At 48.1% G+C, this 18,620-nt stretch overlaps 1 protein-coding gene across 1 annotated transcript in view; it reads left to right on the top strand.

Moving 5' to 3' along the window:
* LOC147103587 (unconventional myosin-XVIIIb-like) overlaps positions 1–18,620 on the top strand; it is a 409,691-nt gene that overhangs the window by 252,338 nt on the left and 138,733 nt on the right. The window contains exons 30-33 of the mRNA XM_085962172.1: positions 2,662–2,774; positions 4,066–4,220; positions 8,007–8,130; positions 12,762–12,962. Of these exons, the coding sequence (XP_085818298.1) occupies positions 2,662–2,774; positions 4,066–4,220; positions 8,007–8,130; positions 12,762–12,962 (593 nt within the window). The remainder of the gene's footprint in view (positions 1–2,661; positions 2,775–4,065; positions 4,221–8,006; positions 8,131–12,761; positions 12,963–18,620) is intronic.

Raw genomic sequence — 18,620 nt, 5'->3', positions numbered from 1 at the left:
TCCATGCCGTCATGGCTCTCCACCCCAGGTCCGGTATTCGTGCGAAGGCATGTGAGGGGCCATAAGACGGACCCTCTCGTGGAGCCAGTGCACCTACTCCACGCCAACCCCCAATACGCGTATGTCCGGCACGCCGACGGAAGGGAGGACACCGTGTCAATAAAAGACGTCGCCCCAGCCGGTAACGACAACAACCACGGCAATAGCAGCAACAACGACCACAGCAACTCTTACCCACCCACTACTCTTTCATCACCCCCAGAAGAACATCGACCAACGGCACCCCCACCAACTACCCCTTCAACAACCCTGGCGGCACCCCCGGCAGAGACCCAGGAGGCCACCGGGGACACCCAGCCGACACCCGCGACACCACAACAGCCACGTCGGTCGCAGAGGACTACCAAACCCCCGAACAGACTAAATCTATAGAAGGGATGAATGTGATGAAATATTCCATTCATCACTGCCTGTGACTGTGGTTGGTTTCAGGTTTCCCCTCACCATTGTATTGCCTGTGACTGTGGTTGGTTTCAGGTTTCTCCTCACCATTGTATTGTATATTGGAATGTATGGAATGTGTTGTTTGTAGGGCTCCGCCCATACCTGGCCTCTATGTAAGCCAGCTCAGTCTGGCCTCATATCCAGTACTGCAGAGCTCCAGATGGAAGATACCTCTCTCCACTGCGTGTTATCTTCTAAGTTAATAAAAGCCTTGTTTTGTTTCACTAACATCGAGTCTCGGGATTATTGAGGCACATCAGGCATGTTGGTGCCTCAGGGAGATGAAGAGGATTTCTTTAGTTTCTGCTGAGATTAAAATGGAGGAAAACTTGGTTCATTCCAGGCAGTTGGAGAGTGTAGCAACAGCCTTGGGACTGATGGAAGAAGGTGAAAGGTGGTTGTGGAAGCTCGCGGTCTATCCAGGGAGCTGGGTGAAAGGTGGTTGTGGAAGCTCGCAGTCTAGCCAGGGAGCTGGGTGAAAGGTGGTTGTGGAAGCTCGCAATCTATCCAGGGAGCTGGGTGAAAGGTGGTTGTGGAAGCTCGCAGTCTAGCCAGGGAGCTGGATGTTTCAGTGTACCGATCTGTTGTACTGTGAAGCAATAGGATGCTGATCCTTGGCCTGATTCCCCTCGCAAGTTGCCCAATCCCAGCTTTGTTACCTAAACGTTGGGCTGTCAGGTTCTTCTCCAGAGAACCACTTTGGTGGTCCAGATCTTGCAGGTCACCTCATAGATGCAGGTAGGTCCATCTTTGATGTGCAATAACATGTCCAAACCCAGAAAGGTTGCTGCCAATGAGCGAGCTGACACAGGCGGTGCTCTAAGGGTTAACTCTTTCACCAGCCAGCCCAGAGTGTGCAGAAGACCTCGGTGAGGACCGGAGGTTCTGATTTCTGGAGCGCCTGACGGAAAATGTTTGCTTTTGATTTATATTTTTACGAACATTCAACCCGTGCTTCATTGACATTATGGTGTTGCCATGGTGCAGAGGACTGATCCTGGAAGGACAGGCTGCCGCCATTTTGTGGCCATTGGCGGGCTGAGTGGTTGAGCTCACCTGCACAGACCGGGCTCGCGCTCACTGTCCGTGTACAGACCTACCCTTTCGTTGAGTAAAATATTGTAATCAGAAAATGGTGGCCCACCATGCTTTTCCAAACAATTGCATGCGTACAGCTGTTTGCACCTTGCTCTTGAATTGTGGAATCTATCCTCCAATGTAAACTAAGCTATTCACAGCACTGGGAACCTAAGCAATATTGCAGCACTGCTCCTTGTTGCTGTTATGCAATACAAACGGGCCGTGAGTTAGATCTATCAACGAAAACTCTTTGGTATGCAACACAGATGCAAAATTGTATTGATGGAGCTGTAAACAGAAAATAGCTGTCTAGGGAAACATTTAGTCAATACCTAAATATTGGTTGATTTTTTTTTCTTTCTTTTTCTATGATCCTGAGATGTGGGCGACACTGGCCAAGCTGTGTTTTTGACTCATCCCTAAGTTCCCTGATGGCACGACGAGTCAACCACATAATGTGGACCTGGAGTCACATGTAGGCCAGAACAGGCAGGAGTGACAGGTTCCCTTCTCTGGAGTTACATGTAGGCCAGAACAGGCAGGAGTGACAGGTTCCCTTCTCTGGAGTTACATGTAGGCCAGAACAGGCAGGAGTGACAGGTTCCCTTCTCTGGAGTTACATGCAGGCCAGAACAGGCAGGAGTGACAGGTTCCCTTCTCTGGAGTTACATGTAGGCCAGAACAGGCAGGAGTGACAGGTTCCCTTCTCTGGAATTACATGTAGGCCAGAACAGGCAGGAGTGACAGGTTCCCTTCTCTGGAGTTACATGTAGGCCAGAACAGGCAGGAGTGACAGGTTCCCTTCTCTGAAGGACATTAGTGAACTAGTTGGGTTTTTACAACAATCCGGCAGCTTTCAAGGCCAATTTTCTGGTGTTGGCCCATAAATTGCCAAGGTGTTTTTTAAAAAATTCAGCTTCACAACTTGCCATGATGGGAATCCAAGGGTTGTTAGTCCAGTAGCCTACCTGGTAGGCCGCGGCAGCCCCTGTGATGTTATAAGGATGGTTATGATGGCTCCACTTGTATTTATGCTCCTTGCTGCAACCTAATATTACGATGATTTCCATTTTCTAGAGGAAGAGCATGAATGCACGTTGATGGAAATGGAGTTTCTCAGGAAACGCGCCCGTACGTTTGAGGAAAGGCTGGATTCAGAATTACAGATCAGTAAGGAACTGGAACAAAAGGTAAAGGACCTGGATTCTGAGGGGACAAGTCATCGGCCCGGACATTCCCCGTGGGTTCTTTTGGTGTCCCGCCATTTTCAGCTGTTTTGCTGTTGCGTTTGGGGGTTCTGGCAAAGGGAGAGCAGGAGAACCCCCTTCAGAATTTCAAGACCGTTGGCTGTAAAGTGCGTGGTTGTGCACTTTTTTCCCCCCTTTTATTTTGAACATTTTGAGAAGGCGCTGGATGTTGCCAGGATGGCAGAATCACCGGGAAAAATAGGTGGGAGGAGTTAAATTACAATTCCCACCAGAATGAAGGAGCCCCTCCAGTGGGTGATGGAATTATATTCCCTTATGTACACACCAAAATCCCACAAAGGACAAGGCATGAATATGAGGCTGCAGAGGAGGTTTACCAGAATGTTCCGGGGATGGGGGATCTTAGCTACAAGGACAGGTTGGAGACGCTGGATTTGTTTTCATTAGAGCAAAGGAGGTTGAGGGGTGATTTGATAGAGGTGTACAAGATTATGACAGGTTTGGATAGGCTAGACGGGGAAAGGCTGTTCCCACTAGTTATTGGTACAAGGACTAGGGGACACAGATCTAAGGTTTTGGGCAAGAGATACAGGGGGGATGTGAGGAAAAACTTTTTTTACTCAGTGAGTGGTGAGGACCTGGAATTCGCTGCTGACGGAAGTGGTGGAAGCGGAGACACTCAATGTTTTCAAGGGGAGACTGGATAGGCATTTGAGGGAAATAAACATGCAGGGCTACGGGGATAGAGCGGGGGAATGGGACTGACTGGATTGCTCTACAGAGAGCCAGCGCAGACTCGATGGGCCGAATGGCCTCCCTCTGTGCCGTTATGACTCTACGGCTCTTATGAATAACTAGTCAACCTGTTTTAGCTGGTGTTGGTTGAGGGAGGAAAGCTGACCAGTACACCAGAATTCCCTGGGGGTTTTTTTTTGAATGGTATCATGTGATCTTTAACCTTCACCTGAACCGGTGGATTTGGCAGATGGGGCCTTGGTTTAACATCTCATGTGACGGTACAAATCCCACATTATTAACATGTTGATTTTGTTAAATTCCTCCAGCTGTGAACAGTTAGGGAGCTCCCTTACCCACGAGGCTGTGAGATGTCAGTGAAACGGGTTGAGCGTGACTGCCATTTTGGATTGCCGTACGGTATTGGCACTCGAGCAGGCTCCTCAAAGTCACTGGCATACGCGCAGTGTGTAGAAAACCAATTTCTTCAGGTTTGCCTGTCACCCACGGTTTTTATTTAATTTTTTGGCCTCGTCAGCTTGCAGATCTTCAGGGGAGTTACGAGAGTGCCAGGTGGAATGTTCAGCAGCTGAGGAGAAAGAGCAAGTGTTTGACCTCTGAATTGGAGGACACCAAGGTGTTGATAGAAAGTCAGCAGAGCCGTAACCATGAGCTGGAGAAAAAACAAAGAAGGTAGGATGAAAGCTCCAAAGAGCAGGTCCTTGTTATTGTTTAGCTGATTAGGTGTTTTTTCTTTGAGTACATTACTTTGGAGCTGATGATCAGGATTTTCATTGGGCTGTGGAGGCGGGATTGGAGGCGTGTGGGGGGTTAAAATCTCGAAATCGGGGGGCACGAACCCATCCCGCCCCCAACCCGCCTCCATGCCAGTTTCAAAGGAGGCGGATACCCGAGCCGCACTGGGACCCGCCTCCCCGAGGCGGGAAGGGGATTAGTGCCAATTAACTGCCGGTTAAGAAGCAGTTAACAGGCAGTTTTTAGCCTAATCCCTATTTTTATTGCTGAAGTGTGGGATTCCCGACGGCTCCAAACCACGCCAAGTTAGCGAGGCGGGCCGTCGGGCTGAAGAGCTTGGAGGGTTCGAGATGTCGGTATTCAGGTGAGTGATGGGTGCATGAGTTCAGAGGTAAGTGTGTTTGGTGTGTGTAAAGTGTTTAAAGAAGTTTTACTTACTTTTACTTACCTTTACAGCCTTCCTTCCTTCAGGTCTCGGGAGTCCCTCATCTCACCGGCACAGAAAGCAGAATGGCCGCGAGCTGTCAAAAGTTGCAGCATTCAGCTTTCTGTTCTGGGGAGATCTCTAAATCAGCCTGAGAGGAAGGAATTAACTTGGAGTACAGATTGTCAGTGTTTGACGGTTTCAAACAGCTGTCAAACGCTGATATTTCATCTGTCAAAAGCTCTTGACAGATGAAATGTCAATCTGTGACATCACCTGTTGCCGGGTGGCCCTCAATTGGCCTGCTGAGACCGCTGGGTGGGCTCAACAAGGTCAATCAAGTGAAAATCGCGTGGGTTGGCCACAACTCGATGGAGGCGGGACTACAACCCTGAAAGTTGTAGTCCCGCCTCCTACCCGCCTCCTCAATGAAAATCCAGCCCGTGTGTTTGGTTGCAGCCTTCGTCCCTCCGACACAGCATGCTCCCTGGGCAGCAGCAGGCGCACGGTGGTCTGGATCTCCCGGGAGCTAATGGTCAAACGCTTGTTCTAATGCGCTTGAAAATATCATTCACAACAGAATTCATGATGCTCATGGCCTTGGAGGAGATGCCAGTGACCGGGTGAACCTGCTTCGTCACTTTGTAGATGTAGATGGAGCAACTCTCCTTCTTTGACCTTGACCTTCTCTGCTTCTAATCTGATTAGGACATGCCCAGGAATAAGATTTTACTATTTCTGTTGCTCTTATTCCGGCTCCCCTGTATTCTTAATCACTTAGTGAGTTCACAACTGCATTAATATATTAATAATCATATAATAGAGAACCTTTCGTTGCCGTTATTATTTTTTCGTTCTCCTTCAGGCCCCCACATCATACATTGTTCCTTTGAAAAACACAATAGACAGATAATCCACTCTTGGCACATCGTCTCTCTTCCATTCTGTGGCCAAGAGTTGAAATTCTTTTCTATTTTACAGGCAGATAGCGCTAACCATTTGCCAGTACCACAGGGGCCAATTTCCTGGCCGTTCCTAGACATGCAGAAGCAGTATCTATTAATTCTACTTCATCCCACTATGTTGCTGTTTTCCTCTATTGCACGCAGAGTCTTATAACCAGACTGCTAGAAAATATATTGGCAAAATTATCCGAAGTACTTGATAGGAAAAAAGAATTTACATTTATATAGCATCTTTACAGTTGAAGTGTAGTCACTATCGTAATGTGGCAATCAATTTGTGCCTAGCTCGGTTCCCACAGACAGCGTGAGATACATGAACAATTAAACTGTCCTGGTGGTGCTGGTTGAGAGAGAATTGCTGGCCAGGGGAACTTTGAATAATGTCACAGGATCTTTTATGTCCACCTGCGAGGTCAGTTTGACAGCACACCACTGACAGTGCAGCACTCCCTTGGTACTGCACTGGAGTGTCGGCCAAGATTAAGTGCTCAAGTCTTGGAGTGGGGCTTGACTTTTGATTGGAGGTGAGGCTGTCACCACTGATCCAAGGCTGACACCAGATAGATAGTATCACCAGACTGTTTCCCAAATGAAGATATGTTTCACAGGTTTTTGAATATTAAGGGAAACAAGGGATATGGGGGGAGTGCAGGAAAGTGGAGATGAGGTAGAAGATCAGCCATGATCTTATTGAATGGTGGAGCAGGCTCGAGGGGCCAAATGGCCTACTCCTGCTCCTAACACCCCAAGGGGGAAGCGGAACGCTACTGGAAGCGCCCCGCCTCCCTCTTGGGGCGTTGCGAGGGACTATCGTGGTGCTATGTGCCGCAGCACCATGCGTTGTGGCACATCGTGCCGCGGTATTGCAGGCCTTCCTCCCCTTATCGTGGAGCGCAGCCGGCACTCGGCGGGGGGAGGGGGGTTTCAGGAGGCCGGGGATGGCAGCGGAGGCAGGTGCTGACAGGCGGCCAGCAACAAAAATGGCCGCCCGGCACCTCGTCTTTAAATAGCGCCGCCCAGGTAGGCCCCCCGACTCTGTCGGACATAGCATCTGGCGGTAAGTCGGGGTGCTACTGAAGATCACGGCCGGGGTGCGAGCGGGGTGCTGCACACGGCGATGATGTCATCGCTGGCAGCGCAGCGCCGTGGGGCGCTAATGGTTACCGCCGCCGCTAACCTCCCGCTGAATTTCACGGGAGGCGTTGGCGGCGCCGCGCCCGGGCACTAGTTCCTTTGCGCCTCCCATTAGCGCCCTCTCAGGGCACTAACGGGAGGCGCAAAGCAACCGAATTTTTCCCCCCTTATGTTCTTATGTAAACCAATACTGGCAACGGGACAATTGGCAAGTGAAACCAGACCAATCCCTGGCCCATGGGAATTGAGTTTTTAAGACTTTTTTTGTATGAATTTTTGTGCTCTTCATGGTGAGGGATGTTAATGTTGGGGTGCTAAATACTTTCCTTTCAGGAACCAGTGTGAACATCAGGCACACCCAGATCCAGCATAGCACAGTTTGATACACAGCAAAACTGCTGCCCTTTCTTTGCTGCAAAAAGAGCCCCGAGCCCCAATCTGAGAAGACCACCCACTACTGCACGAGTGTGGAATTTGGGCTTTTCCTTCTCGAGCCTTCCAATGGATTCTCTGAGCAGATGAAGACTTAACACGACTCTCTGACATTTCTCTGTGCGCTATTTGAATGGAAGCATGAAGCCAATTGTAATGATCAGGGTAACCCCTCCTTTAAAATAATGGACATAAGAATGTCACAAACTGTCATTTTTATGTTTATATCAATTTATTTTAAAGTGATTGACGTAAGAAAACTACTAGGCACTTGGTCTAAGCGTTAATCAACTGTTTTACAACATGGAGGTCTAGTTGTGTCCTTCACTAGTTCCTGTTAAGAATGTCCTGCACAAGCTGGGCCCGTGCCTGAATATTTATACTCTCCCTGGACAGCACCACCCGTAGGCCGCTCAGTATTATTTCATAAGTCTTTCTTTCATGAATGACTGATTCATGTCAGTGGGTTACCTCATAAAAAGGTGGCAGGGGGGAATACATTCATCCATTACAGTTATGACATTGTGAACAGAACTGGTGGCTTGTTAATGGAGAATGAGCTTCAATTCGTTGTCATTTTGGAGAAGATGGTGGTGCTTCCGGTTTGAGGTAGAAATGGGTGATTAATACTGTTAAATCTGGTCCTTTTCCTCATCTTTTTCTTGGACCGTTTGTGGCCCTGGTCACCAGCAGGACTTTAATGAAAAGCTTGACCATAATTCATTGTCGTTGTATTTATTCCGCTTCTGTTTCATTTTCACTGGCAAGGTTTGACAAGGAGCTGGCGCAAGCTCTTGGGGAGGCTGCCTTTGAGAAGATCCTTCGTGAGAAGGTGTCACAGGAAAACCAAATGTTGAGGACAGAACTTTATCGGACACAGCAGAATCTGCAGGTGAGGCACAGATTACACTGTCATTCCTGTAAACGTTCCAGCAGCCTGAATCTCAAGATATCTACAGATACGTCATCATGAGTGCAGAACACAAATGCACATGCCGCCTGAGTTTGATGTATGCCATATGACCTATGTATGCAACTCCTGGTTGAACAGCATTTTTCTAACTGCTGTGAGCTGTACTTCATTTGTCCTTTATTTACTAAGGCACTTTTCGCTTCTTTCCCTTCCTTGGGTCTCCATGTGCAGTCACTAGTTAAGAGGGTGGGCAGGACCGCCAACACACTGCTGCTCAGAAACAGGCCACCAGAAAAAGTGTAGGTGGCTTGCCTTGGTAGTTCGAATCACCCCTCCTACTTGGTTCTAGATGACAGGAATTACGGTGAACAGGATTGGAACACAGACAAGCTTTTCAGACTCAACCGTACGGTGTTTAATAAGATTAACACACACACCCGCCTCCAGTACGTAAAATGCCTGGTGGTGTAAAACAAACAGTACAACAATACAACTTGGCCCGTTGAACAGGCCCCTGTCTCGTATTAAGATGCCTAAAATCACACTGTGTTGCTATACAGAGTATAACATGGACTTGGCCCACAAACCCCATATAATACACACAGAATCTCCCCACGAAGCCCCTCTGGATTGGTTGGGACACACAACACCCCCTCACACAGTACCGGTGGTCTTAAGGATGCGTGGGCTTGGACAATGCTCACCCCGATTGTCCGTTTTTTTGCTCGCTGCTTCCCTGTGTAGAACGTGTCTCCTGGTTCCATATCGCTGATGCAGTATCCAAGTCCCAGTTTCGAGGTTCGTTCCTACAGTCGAAGAGCAAGGCGAGGCTCTTGTCGCTCGTGGTGGTTTCTTCTCTCCGTCTCGGACGGAGTGCTCGGTTCTTGGTTCAGAGATGAGGGCACGCGAAGGCGAGGGCAAACGAGAGAGAGCGAGAATGGCCAAAGCTGCCTTCTCTTATACCCTAAAAGTTCATTAAGGTCTGTGTAGTGCAGTGATGTCTTTTTAATTACCCTTCTTTGTCTGGTTTCCCGCCTTTCGGAGCTATCCCATCTAGGTGCTGGTGTTAATGGCAGATGATGGGCTGCACTTCTCACCTGATCCCGGGTTAAGTGGTTTCCCATTAATTTACAATGGCCCTCCATCTTCTGCCCGTCACCGTATGAGCCATCTACTCGGGCCCATTGTTTCCCAGAGAACTCTGTCTGCTCAGACATTCTCCCGTAATCAGTTTGTAGGCTTGGCTGGAATCTCCTGTCCATCACGAACACCTGGGCCCCTCCCATCTTCTCCAAACAGGCTGCTGGTCAATCAGCAGTAACAATCATACAAACTGTCCTGCACAAAAAAAATCCTTGGGGCCTGCCCTGATGCTTACAAAAGGTGTGGGAAATTATTGCCTCTGAAGAGGTCCTTGGCTTCCAGTTGGCATGGCGTGCATGCGTAAAAGAGGGGGAGAAAATGGCAGATTGTGACATGGTGCGATGGCCGTTGATGTGTGCCACCCGTGCACTTGTTACAGTGCAGCTGCCTCAGATTCCTAACTTACATGAGCGGACAAGTGAGTGACACGAGCAGCAGTGAAATACAGTCCCCACCACTTGCACCATCCGCACTTATCACAGGCAGCCGCCTATATCAGGCAGACAGCGCTAACCATTTGCCAGGACCATAGGAGTCAATTGCAAAGGTGTTGCTTAAAACCAAGTAAGCGAGCTGGCCATTTTGGACAGTTCAATAAGTTCTTTGCACCTCGTTAATCCCCTGTATTTACCGATTTATACACCGCTTCACAACACCCCTCTATCCGTGCGATGGCCATCTTTTGTATCCTGGGGATTTCTGTGACGAGCTGTTCCGAGTTTAACTGGAGTTGTGTAGTTGCAGAAACAAAGATATCAGGGATAAAAAGATTTAAAAGAGTCGGTGAGTCTTGCATGTTACAAAAGCTGGACCGCTGCTTGTAAACGGGAACATATATCCTGAAATTCCTTGATCTGGCCACTATAGAAACATAGAAACATAGAAGATAGGAGCAGGAGTAGGCCATTCAGCCCCTCGAGCATGCTCCGCCATTCAATGAGATCCTGGCTGATCATCCAAATTCAGTACCCTGTCCCTGCCTTCTCCCCATATCCCATGATCCCTTTAGCCTTAAGAAATATATCCAACTCCTTCTTGAATATATTTAATGAATTGGCCTCTACTGCCTTCTGTGGTAGAGAGTTCCACAGGTTCACCACTCTCTGGGTAAAGAAATTCCTCCTCATTTCTGTCCTAAATGGCTTAGACTGTGACCCCTGGTTCTGGACTCCCCGACCATCGGGAACATCCTTCCTGCATCTAGTCTGTCTAGTCCTGTCAGAATTTTATAAATTTCAATGAGATCCCTCTCATTCTTCTAAACTCCAGCGAATATAAGCCCAATCGACCCAATCTCTCCTCATACGTCATTCCTGCCATCCCAGGTATCAGTCTGGTGAATCTTCGCTGCACTCCCTCCATGGCAAGAATATCCTTCCTCAGATAAGGCGACCAAAACTGCACACAATACTCAAGGTGTGGTCTCACCAAGGCCCTGTACAACTGCAGCAAGACAGCCTTGTTCCTGTACTCCTAGGATGCATGAAGGTGAACAAAAATACCTTTGGTGGTTTACGGTTGCTTGGTTTAAACTGTACGGGGTAGAAATTGGTCTCGGGCGGTGGGGCGAAGCGGGCAGTGTCGGTTTGGTCACCCATTATACGCCACTCCTGATATTTACTCCCATTGACTGCAGTGAAACTGAATATCGGGCGCGGCGTATAACTGGCGGCCAATCCGACATCACCCGCTTTGTGCCACCGCCCCGAGAGGAATTTCTACCCCTACATGTTCTGCTCAAACATGAGGCACTGGTGGTCAGTTTTTATATAATGAATGGGAGATTGGTTTTACTGTCTATCGCTTATAGCAGGTAAATTGTGCTAACATCAACTCGCCCACTGCAAGCGGTGGGGACTGTGTGTCAATATGTCAAAATCCACATCTGTGATTTTCTTCCACTTGATCATGCGTGGAGTGGATGTGAGAGAATCATAACCGACAGAGAGAATCAGAAGGAGAGCCAAACTAGGCCACCCTCCTTACTCTGTACTTGCAGAACGACTGTAAGAAAAGAAAAAAAGACTTGCATTTCTATAGCACCTTTCATTATAGCTGGATGACCCAAAGCGCTTCACAGCCAATGAAGTACTTTTTGAAGTGTAGTCACTGTTGTAATGTAGGAAACGAGGCAGCCAATTTGCGCACAGAAGGCGCCCACATACTGCAATGTGATAATGACCAGATAATCTGTTTTAGTGATGTTGGTTTAGGGATAAATATTGGCCAGGACACCAGGGAGAACTTCCCTGCTCTTCCTCGAAATAGTGCCATGGGATCTCTTACATCCACCTGAGAGAGCAGACGGGGGGCCTCGGTGTAACGTCTCATCCGAAAGACGGCACCTCCGACAGTGCAGCATTCCCTCAGTGTCAGCCTGGATTTTGTGTGCTTAAGTCTCTGGAGTGGGACTATTCCACTGGAACCCACAACCTTCTGACTCAGGCGAGGGTGCTACCAACTGAGCCACAGCTGACACTGTTCAGTAAGTTCATATAAGATGCCTGGTTGTGCAGTTCCCTTGTCTACCCTCTCAATAAGGGAATGGGGCTGCATGGTTTGGCGGGACCTTTGATTTCTCTGCTCCTAGCAATGAATAATAATGGCCCAGTAATTCCTCTCCCAACGTGTGAGTACGGACGGGGTACTCACGCGTGTGCCCGGAGGAATTGCCGGTTTTCAGCATGCACAGCGCATGCGGGGAAAACCGGCATTTCCTCTCCTCTGACCCAAGGGGTTAAGAGGCTGAACGCGTGCGACTACACAGGCAGCGCGTGCGACTTGGATTTCCTTTATTTTTAGAGTGTTGCGCATGTGTAAAGGCATCCGGTTTTTACGCATTGAAAAACCACACGTAAGTACTTAGTTTTACAGGTAAGTGGTCTATTAATACAATTTATAATTTTTTTTCCCACAGGTTTATTATTTTTAAAGAATTTACAGTAAGGTAAGTTTAGTTTTAGCCCCGATTTTTTATATAATAATTTTTTCAAATTTTAAAATGATTGTTTAAAATAGTTTTTTACAGTTATTTATGGTTCATTTAAGTAGTGCAATGTTTTTTTTAAATTTTCTTTCAAGTTTAAGTAGTGTTTTGGGGCCAGGAGTTTTCATGAGCTTGACAGCTCTTACTCTCAAACTCATGAATGAACTTTTGCAACCTCCCATTGGTTGCCCTGTGCTCACGTGATCCCAGCCGGCTCATCGCACTAAGTACGCCGCTGGGTCACGCACGCACAGCGCAGCAGGACCTCAAGCGGGCCAGTGAGAGGAAATGCAATGCGGGCCAGGATTGAAATGTCAGCGCGCCGGGTAAGTGCACATCGGGGACTTGCACGCGCGGCAAGCTCCCGATCCTAATTTCAGGGCCATTGTCTCTTGAACACACAAGTAATTCAGCAGAGAGTTCCAGATATTGATGTTACCAAGAGAGTGAATGCAGTTTTTTTTTCTGTTTTATTTGACAGGGAAAAGAATCTGAGGTCACAACGCTAAACCAGCAAGTAGCTGAGCTGAAAGTGGAACTGAGTGACCTCACGTCCCGTGAGCCGCAGAGCAAAGAGACTGTGGCACAGATAAAGAAGCAGCTCCGACATCTGGAAGTTACAACAAAGGAACAAAGTAAAGAGATCAGGCAACACCTGGGAACCATAGAACAACTGGAGCAGGTCAGCCAGGACCTGGTCAGCCAGGGCTACCCAAGCCATGTCTTTAACTGCTAGCTTTCTTTTCCCAATCTAAAATGAGCGGCAAAAGCTATCCAACTGTGGAGGACCTCACAAATAAGCCCAATCCTGTCTCCGCCTCCAGTATCTAAACATTCAGTGTCACAGTAGGGGCTGCTGTGTCGTGATCAGGAGCAGGAACTTTGGCAAAAATTCCACTGGCAAATTCATGAGAAAATCTGAGTCTAGGTACTGTAGTTTTGAAATCTGATCTCCCAATTGGCGCTGCATCTACTGTGCCACCATATAGAAATATCTTACTGCAGTGGTCTGGCGGCGGGGCGGTGGAGGGGGGGGGTGGGGGAGGCGTAAGGCAGTGACGCACATGCTATGCCACAATGGGGTAGGACGTGCCATCGGACTAGCGGTCCTCCGGATGTTGAGTTTCTGTTTGTGACTGTTCTATTGTAGAGCGGCATCAGGAGCCAAACACATCTGTCCTCTGAGCCAGTGAAGGGAACAAGAAAAAAAATGAATGAAGGTGGTTTAAGGCATACTGTTGAATTCGGCCTCAGTACAGACACAGAGTTATCACTTACTCTGCACGCATTTACACTGAGACTGGTCGTTGCAGTTCAAGGCCCCACCAGGCAATATTGCCTGGCTGGGACCTGTTTAGGGATAGCTCTGCACATATCTGGATACCTGCATGCCCAGAACTGTCATAGGAACATGAGTAGGCCACTCAGCCTGTCGAACCTGTCCTGCCATTCAGTGAGATCATGGCTGATCTGTATCTCAACTGCATCTACCCTCCTTGGTTCCCTAACCCTTCATGCACTTGCCTCACAAATATCTATCGATTTCAGTTCAGAAATTTTCAATTGATGAAATAGCTTTTTGGGGGAGAGATTTCCAGATTTCCATTAGCCTTTGTGTGAAGAAGTGCTTCCTGACAGCACCCCCCACCGCCGAACAGCCTGGCTCTAATTTTAAGGTTATGCCCCCTTGTTCTGGACTCCTCCACCAGAGGAAATAGTTTCTCCGTCTACCCTATCAACTCCTTTAGTCATCTTAAACACCTCAGTGAGAGTACTGCCTCCAGAAGTCTCGCACCACTTTGTTCTATCATTTGTTGGGCCCTAAATCTGAACTTGCACTTCCAGTTGAGTGCTGGTACGAAGCTGAAATTGCTTCCCACCAACACTAAGCTTGCCGTGTCAATGCATTTAGTTTCCCCCACTGGTTTGGTGGTTTAGGTGCGCCAGTCTGCGTGCTACTAAGCAGTGGAGGTCCCAGGTTCAATCTCCTGCTCTGTACTTACTTGACTGATCTCCTTCAGGTTGGTGGTAGGCGTGCTACAATTGATCTCAGTGCCCTGGACCAAGGACGGGGGACGGGGGGGGGCGGAAATCACACAGGATTCCCCCTTTTCATTTACAGGGCTACGGGGAAAGAGCAGGGGGGAGTGGAACTAATTGGATAGCTCTTTCAAAGGGCCGGCACAGGCACGGTGGGCCGAATGGCGGCCTCCTGTGCTGTTTGATTGATTCTATGATTATAATTGTTATTTCGTGACCACTTGCTCGGAAATGTATGGGTGAGGATGGTGACATGAATCTTGTCATTCATGCGGAAATGACTTATGAAGTAATACTGGGTGGCCTGCTGGTGGCGCTGTCCAGGGAGAGTATAAATACTCGGGCATGGGGCCCAGCTTGCTCAGGACATTCTTTAACAGGAACTAGTGAAGGACACAACTAGATCTCCATGTTGAAAAACAGTTGATTAAAGCCTTGTTTAATACTCAGACCAAGTGCCGAGTAGTTTTCTTACGTCAGATGGATTCCACTTATCTGTGCTTCTCCTGTGGTTGAACAGACTGCTGATACTCAATATCTAGATTCAACACAGTCACTTGCATAAGCTACCGGGGGCAGTTGGTACCAGCTTAAACCCTACAGTAGAATGAGTCAGCATCTTCAGGAGAGGTGCGTGGGTTACAAAAGCCTTTTCTGGATGTGTTTCACACGGCTGCACTGCGGTGTCATGAGTTCTTACAACTACATAAATACTCATTTGTTTTCCATGAACAGCCTCGTTAGTACCCCGAGATTATGCTACAGCTTTTGCAATATTCTCCCAACCCATCTTTCATTGTCTGGGATGCATGTTGGAAGAGATAAGGGACCTTCAGGGGCTGGTTGTCATGGTCTGCTTTGTCAGCATGTTCTGGGAGGGATCTTTGCTAAGACAAGATGAAAAGAGCAATTAATTGATTTCTACACCCAGCCAAACCCTTTGAACTTCCAGCTTGTGTTATATAAAAAAAAATACACTTTCGCTGAGAACAGATAATGCAGAAACAAGCTTAACTTGCAGAGCCACAGAATCATGCAGTTTATAGTTCTCACTTGTTGCTATTAATGCCCGATAGTTCTGTGTGGCAAAAGACTGCCCAGGGACACAAATTTTAACTTCAGGTATCCAAGTCAACAATCTAACATGGAGATACTAATTGTTGGTTACCTTATGGCAAAGAAGCAATGCGTGATGATTTAAGTCTGCTAATTTTTTGGTAAAACGCAGAGTTTACTATGTATTCCCCTGTGGTAGTTTGCATGCAGATTACCTTTTTCAAAAAGTGCATTGGCAGAACTTGTCTCTCTGGGTTGGCTGGCATTGTATGTATTCAGCACATGCACTGTGACACTGAAACTCTCAGTATTATTGTAATAAAGCTACACGAAGGTCAGAAGTAGCTTTTTATTATTGTAATAGGAACAGGAGGAGGCCATTCAGCCCCTCGAGCCTGGTCCGCCATTCAGTGAGAACATGGCTGATCTGTATCTTAACTGCATCCACCTGCCTTGGCTCCATAGCCTTTTATACCCTAGTCTGGCAAAAATCTATCCATCTCAGATTTAAAATTATTAATTGAGCTGGCATCTACTGCTTCTTGTGGGAGAGGGTTCCACACTTCTACCACCCTTTGCATCAAGAAGTGCTTCCTAACTTCTCTCCTGAATGGCCTGGCTCTGATTTTAAGGTTATGACCCCTTGTCCTAGACTCCCCCCACCAGCGGAAAAAGTTTCTCTCCGTCTACCCCATCAATTCCTTTCAAAATCCTAAAAACTTCAATCAAATCACCCCATAACCTTCTATATTCCAGGGACTACAAGCCTAGTTTATGTAATCTCTCCTCATAATCTAACCCTTGGAGTCCTGGTAACATTCTGGTGAATATGCGCTGCACTCCTTCCAAGGCCAATATACAGGAAACTCTCGATTTGCCGGCAGCTAAATAACCGGAAATCTCTGTTAACCGGCAAAATTCAGGAGTAGGTTCAGGTAAGTTTTACTTCATATTAGTGGCCGTTCCTGGATCTGTGGCCGTGTAACCGGGGTTCCTGCACCTGTTGCTATGCAACAGGGACGCCTGGATCTGTGGCCGTGTACGGGGCCCTCGTACCTTTTACTATACCTCTCTGTAATCCGGACTTTTTGATAAACCGGCACCACGCCGGTCCCTTCGGTGCCGGATAAAAAAGAGTTTCCTGTATCCTTTTTACAGTGCAGTGCCTAGAACTGTCCACAGTACTCCGGATGTGGTCGAACCAGGGCTTTGTAGCAAAACTTCCTCCCCTTTATAGTCTAGCCCTCTAGTTAGAAAGGCTAACATTCCCTTAGCATTTTTGATTTTTTTTTGTAACTGACTTACATTTTCGTGATCTGTCTACATGGACTCCTAAATCTCCTTGGACCTCCACCACTCCTAGCTTTTCAACATTTAAATATTTGGAGCTCTCCTTTTTCGGTCCAAAGTGGATAACCTCACATTTATCCGCGTTGAAATCCATCTGCCACAGTTTTGCCCATTCTTTTAATCTATCAATGAGGGCGGTTTTGTGACTGGGAGGCGGGACTGCTGCTTGTCAGGTCGTTGTCCCACCTCCATCGATTTGTGGCCAACCCACACTATTTTCCCTTGATTGACCTTGTTAAGCTCGCCCAGCGGGCTCAGCAGGCCAATTAAGGGAAAGCCAGTTGCAGAGCACGTCAACGTATGACGTTTCATCTGTCAGCAATTTTTGACAGATGAATTGTCATCGTTTGACAGCTCTGCGAAGCTGTGAAACACTGACATTCTCTGCAGTTTGATGAGGTCTTGAATACAAAACCCCATCAAACTTCTTTCTTTAACAGAATTGAGATGGTTGTTGCATCTGAGAATGCAGCGGCCATCTGTCATTCCCAACACGGAGGTCCGAGACTCTCCGCATACCCACCGACTGAAGCCTGCAGGAAGAAACAAAGGTAAGTACACTTTTAAAAACACTTTGCACTTACCTCAGATACTCACCTCTACACTCTTGCACCCATCACTTACCTTCACACCACACGTTTGCACCCCCCCCCCCCAATCCCCGCAGACCCAATCCTCACCTCGCTGAGCTGGCGGGTTTTGGAGCCTTCGAGAAACCCGCACATGTGAGGGCAAAAAGGGATAATCCTATTTTCTGCCTGTTACAGGCAGTCAATAGGCTTTAATCTCTTCCCGCTTCCAAGGAGACGGGACCCGGTGCGGGATGGCACCCGCCCCCAAATTCTGCCATTTTCCCGGCAGTCCCGCCTTCATACCCGCCTCCCCAGGGCTGGCAAAATTGCCCCCCAATGTCTCTTTGTAATTTTATGCTCCCATCTACACTACCTACTGCACCACCAATCTTTGTGAGATCAGCAGCTTGGATTATCTATTGTGTTATCTAAGTCATTAATAAGTATAGTGAATACTTGATGCCCCAGCACAGATCCTTGTGGGACACCACTAATCACTTCCTTCCAACTTGAGTACATACCCACTGTGATATTTTGAGACACAGCCTATATACAACAACACAACATGGCTTCCGGTAAGAACTGTACTGCACATGGCTTTATTAATATATGCATCAGTAGTCAACCAGGTGGCTCTATTACACTTCTCCCTCCTTATTGAAGAAGTTAATCATAGCAAATAATCATTGTGCATGACTTACATGGTATACACAACTCTTGGTATACATTTCTCAATTTTATGTTTCCAAATTCTACTATAGAATTCTGTAACACAAACAAAAGATATGGGGCTAAAAATTGAGTCGTGCCCCCTTTGGGGCGCTAACTTTGCTGGGGGCGCTACAATTAGTGCCTCCGCGACTGAAATTGAGTGGTTGCGCCCCAAGAGGGAAGCGGGGCGCTACTGGAAGCGCCCCGCCTCCCTCTTGAGGTGCTCCGAGGAAATATTGCGGCGCTACATGCCGCGGTATTGCAGGCCTTCCTCCCCTTCTTAAAGGGGAGGGGCCTTACGCAGCGTGACCCAGGGCGCAGCTGGGCCCCCGGGGATCGGAAGTGGCAGCAAAAGAGCTTGGCACTCAAGAGAAGTGCCGGGATCCTGGAACGCAGCCGGCACTCCGCGGTGGGGGTGGGTAAGGAGGCCGGGGATGGGAGTGGAGGCAGGTGCTGGCAGGCGGCTAGCAACAAAAATGGCCACCCCACACCTCTCCTTTAAATAGCGCCGCCCCGGCCGCAAGTAGGCCCCCCTGACCCCGTCGGACATAGCGTCCGGCGGTAAGTCAGGGGGCACTCTCGAAGATCATGGTTGGGGCGCTGCGTACGGC

Source organism: Somniosus microcephalus, chromosome 19 (genome assembly GCF_052327205.1).
Source record: "Somniosus microcephalus isolate GS21.2 chromosome 19, FLI_Smic_1.0, whole genome shotgun sequence".
In the NCBI taxonomy this organism is placed as follows: domain Eukaryota; kingdom Metazoa; phylum Chordata; class Chondrichthyes; order Squaliformes; family Somniosidae; genus Somniosus; species Somniosus microcephalus.
This window is presented reverse-complemented; position numbering and strand designations above follow the sequence as displayed.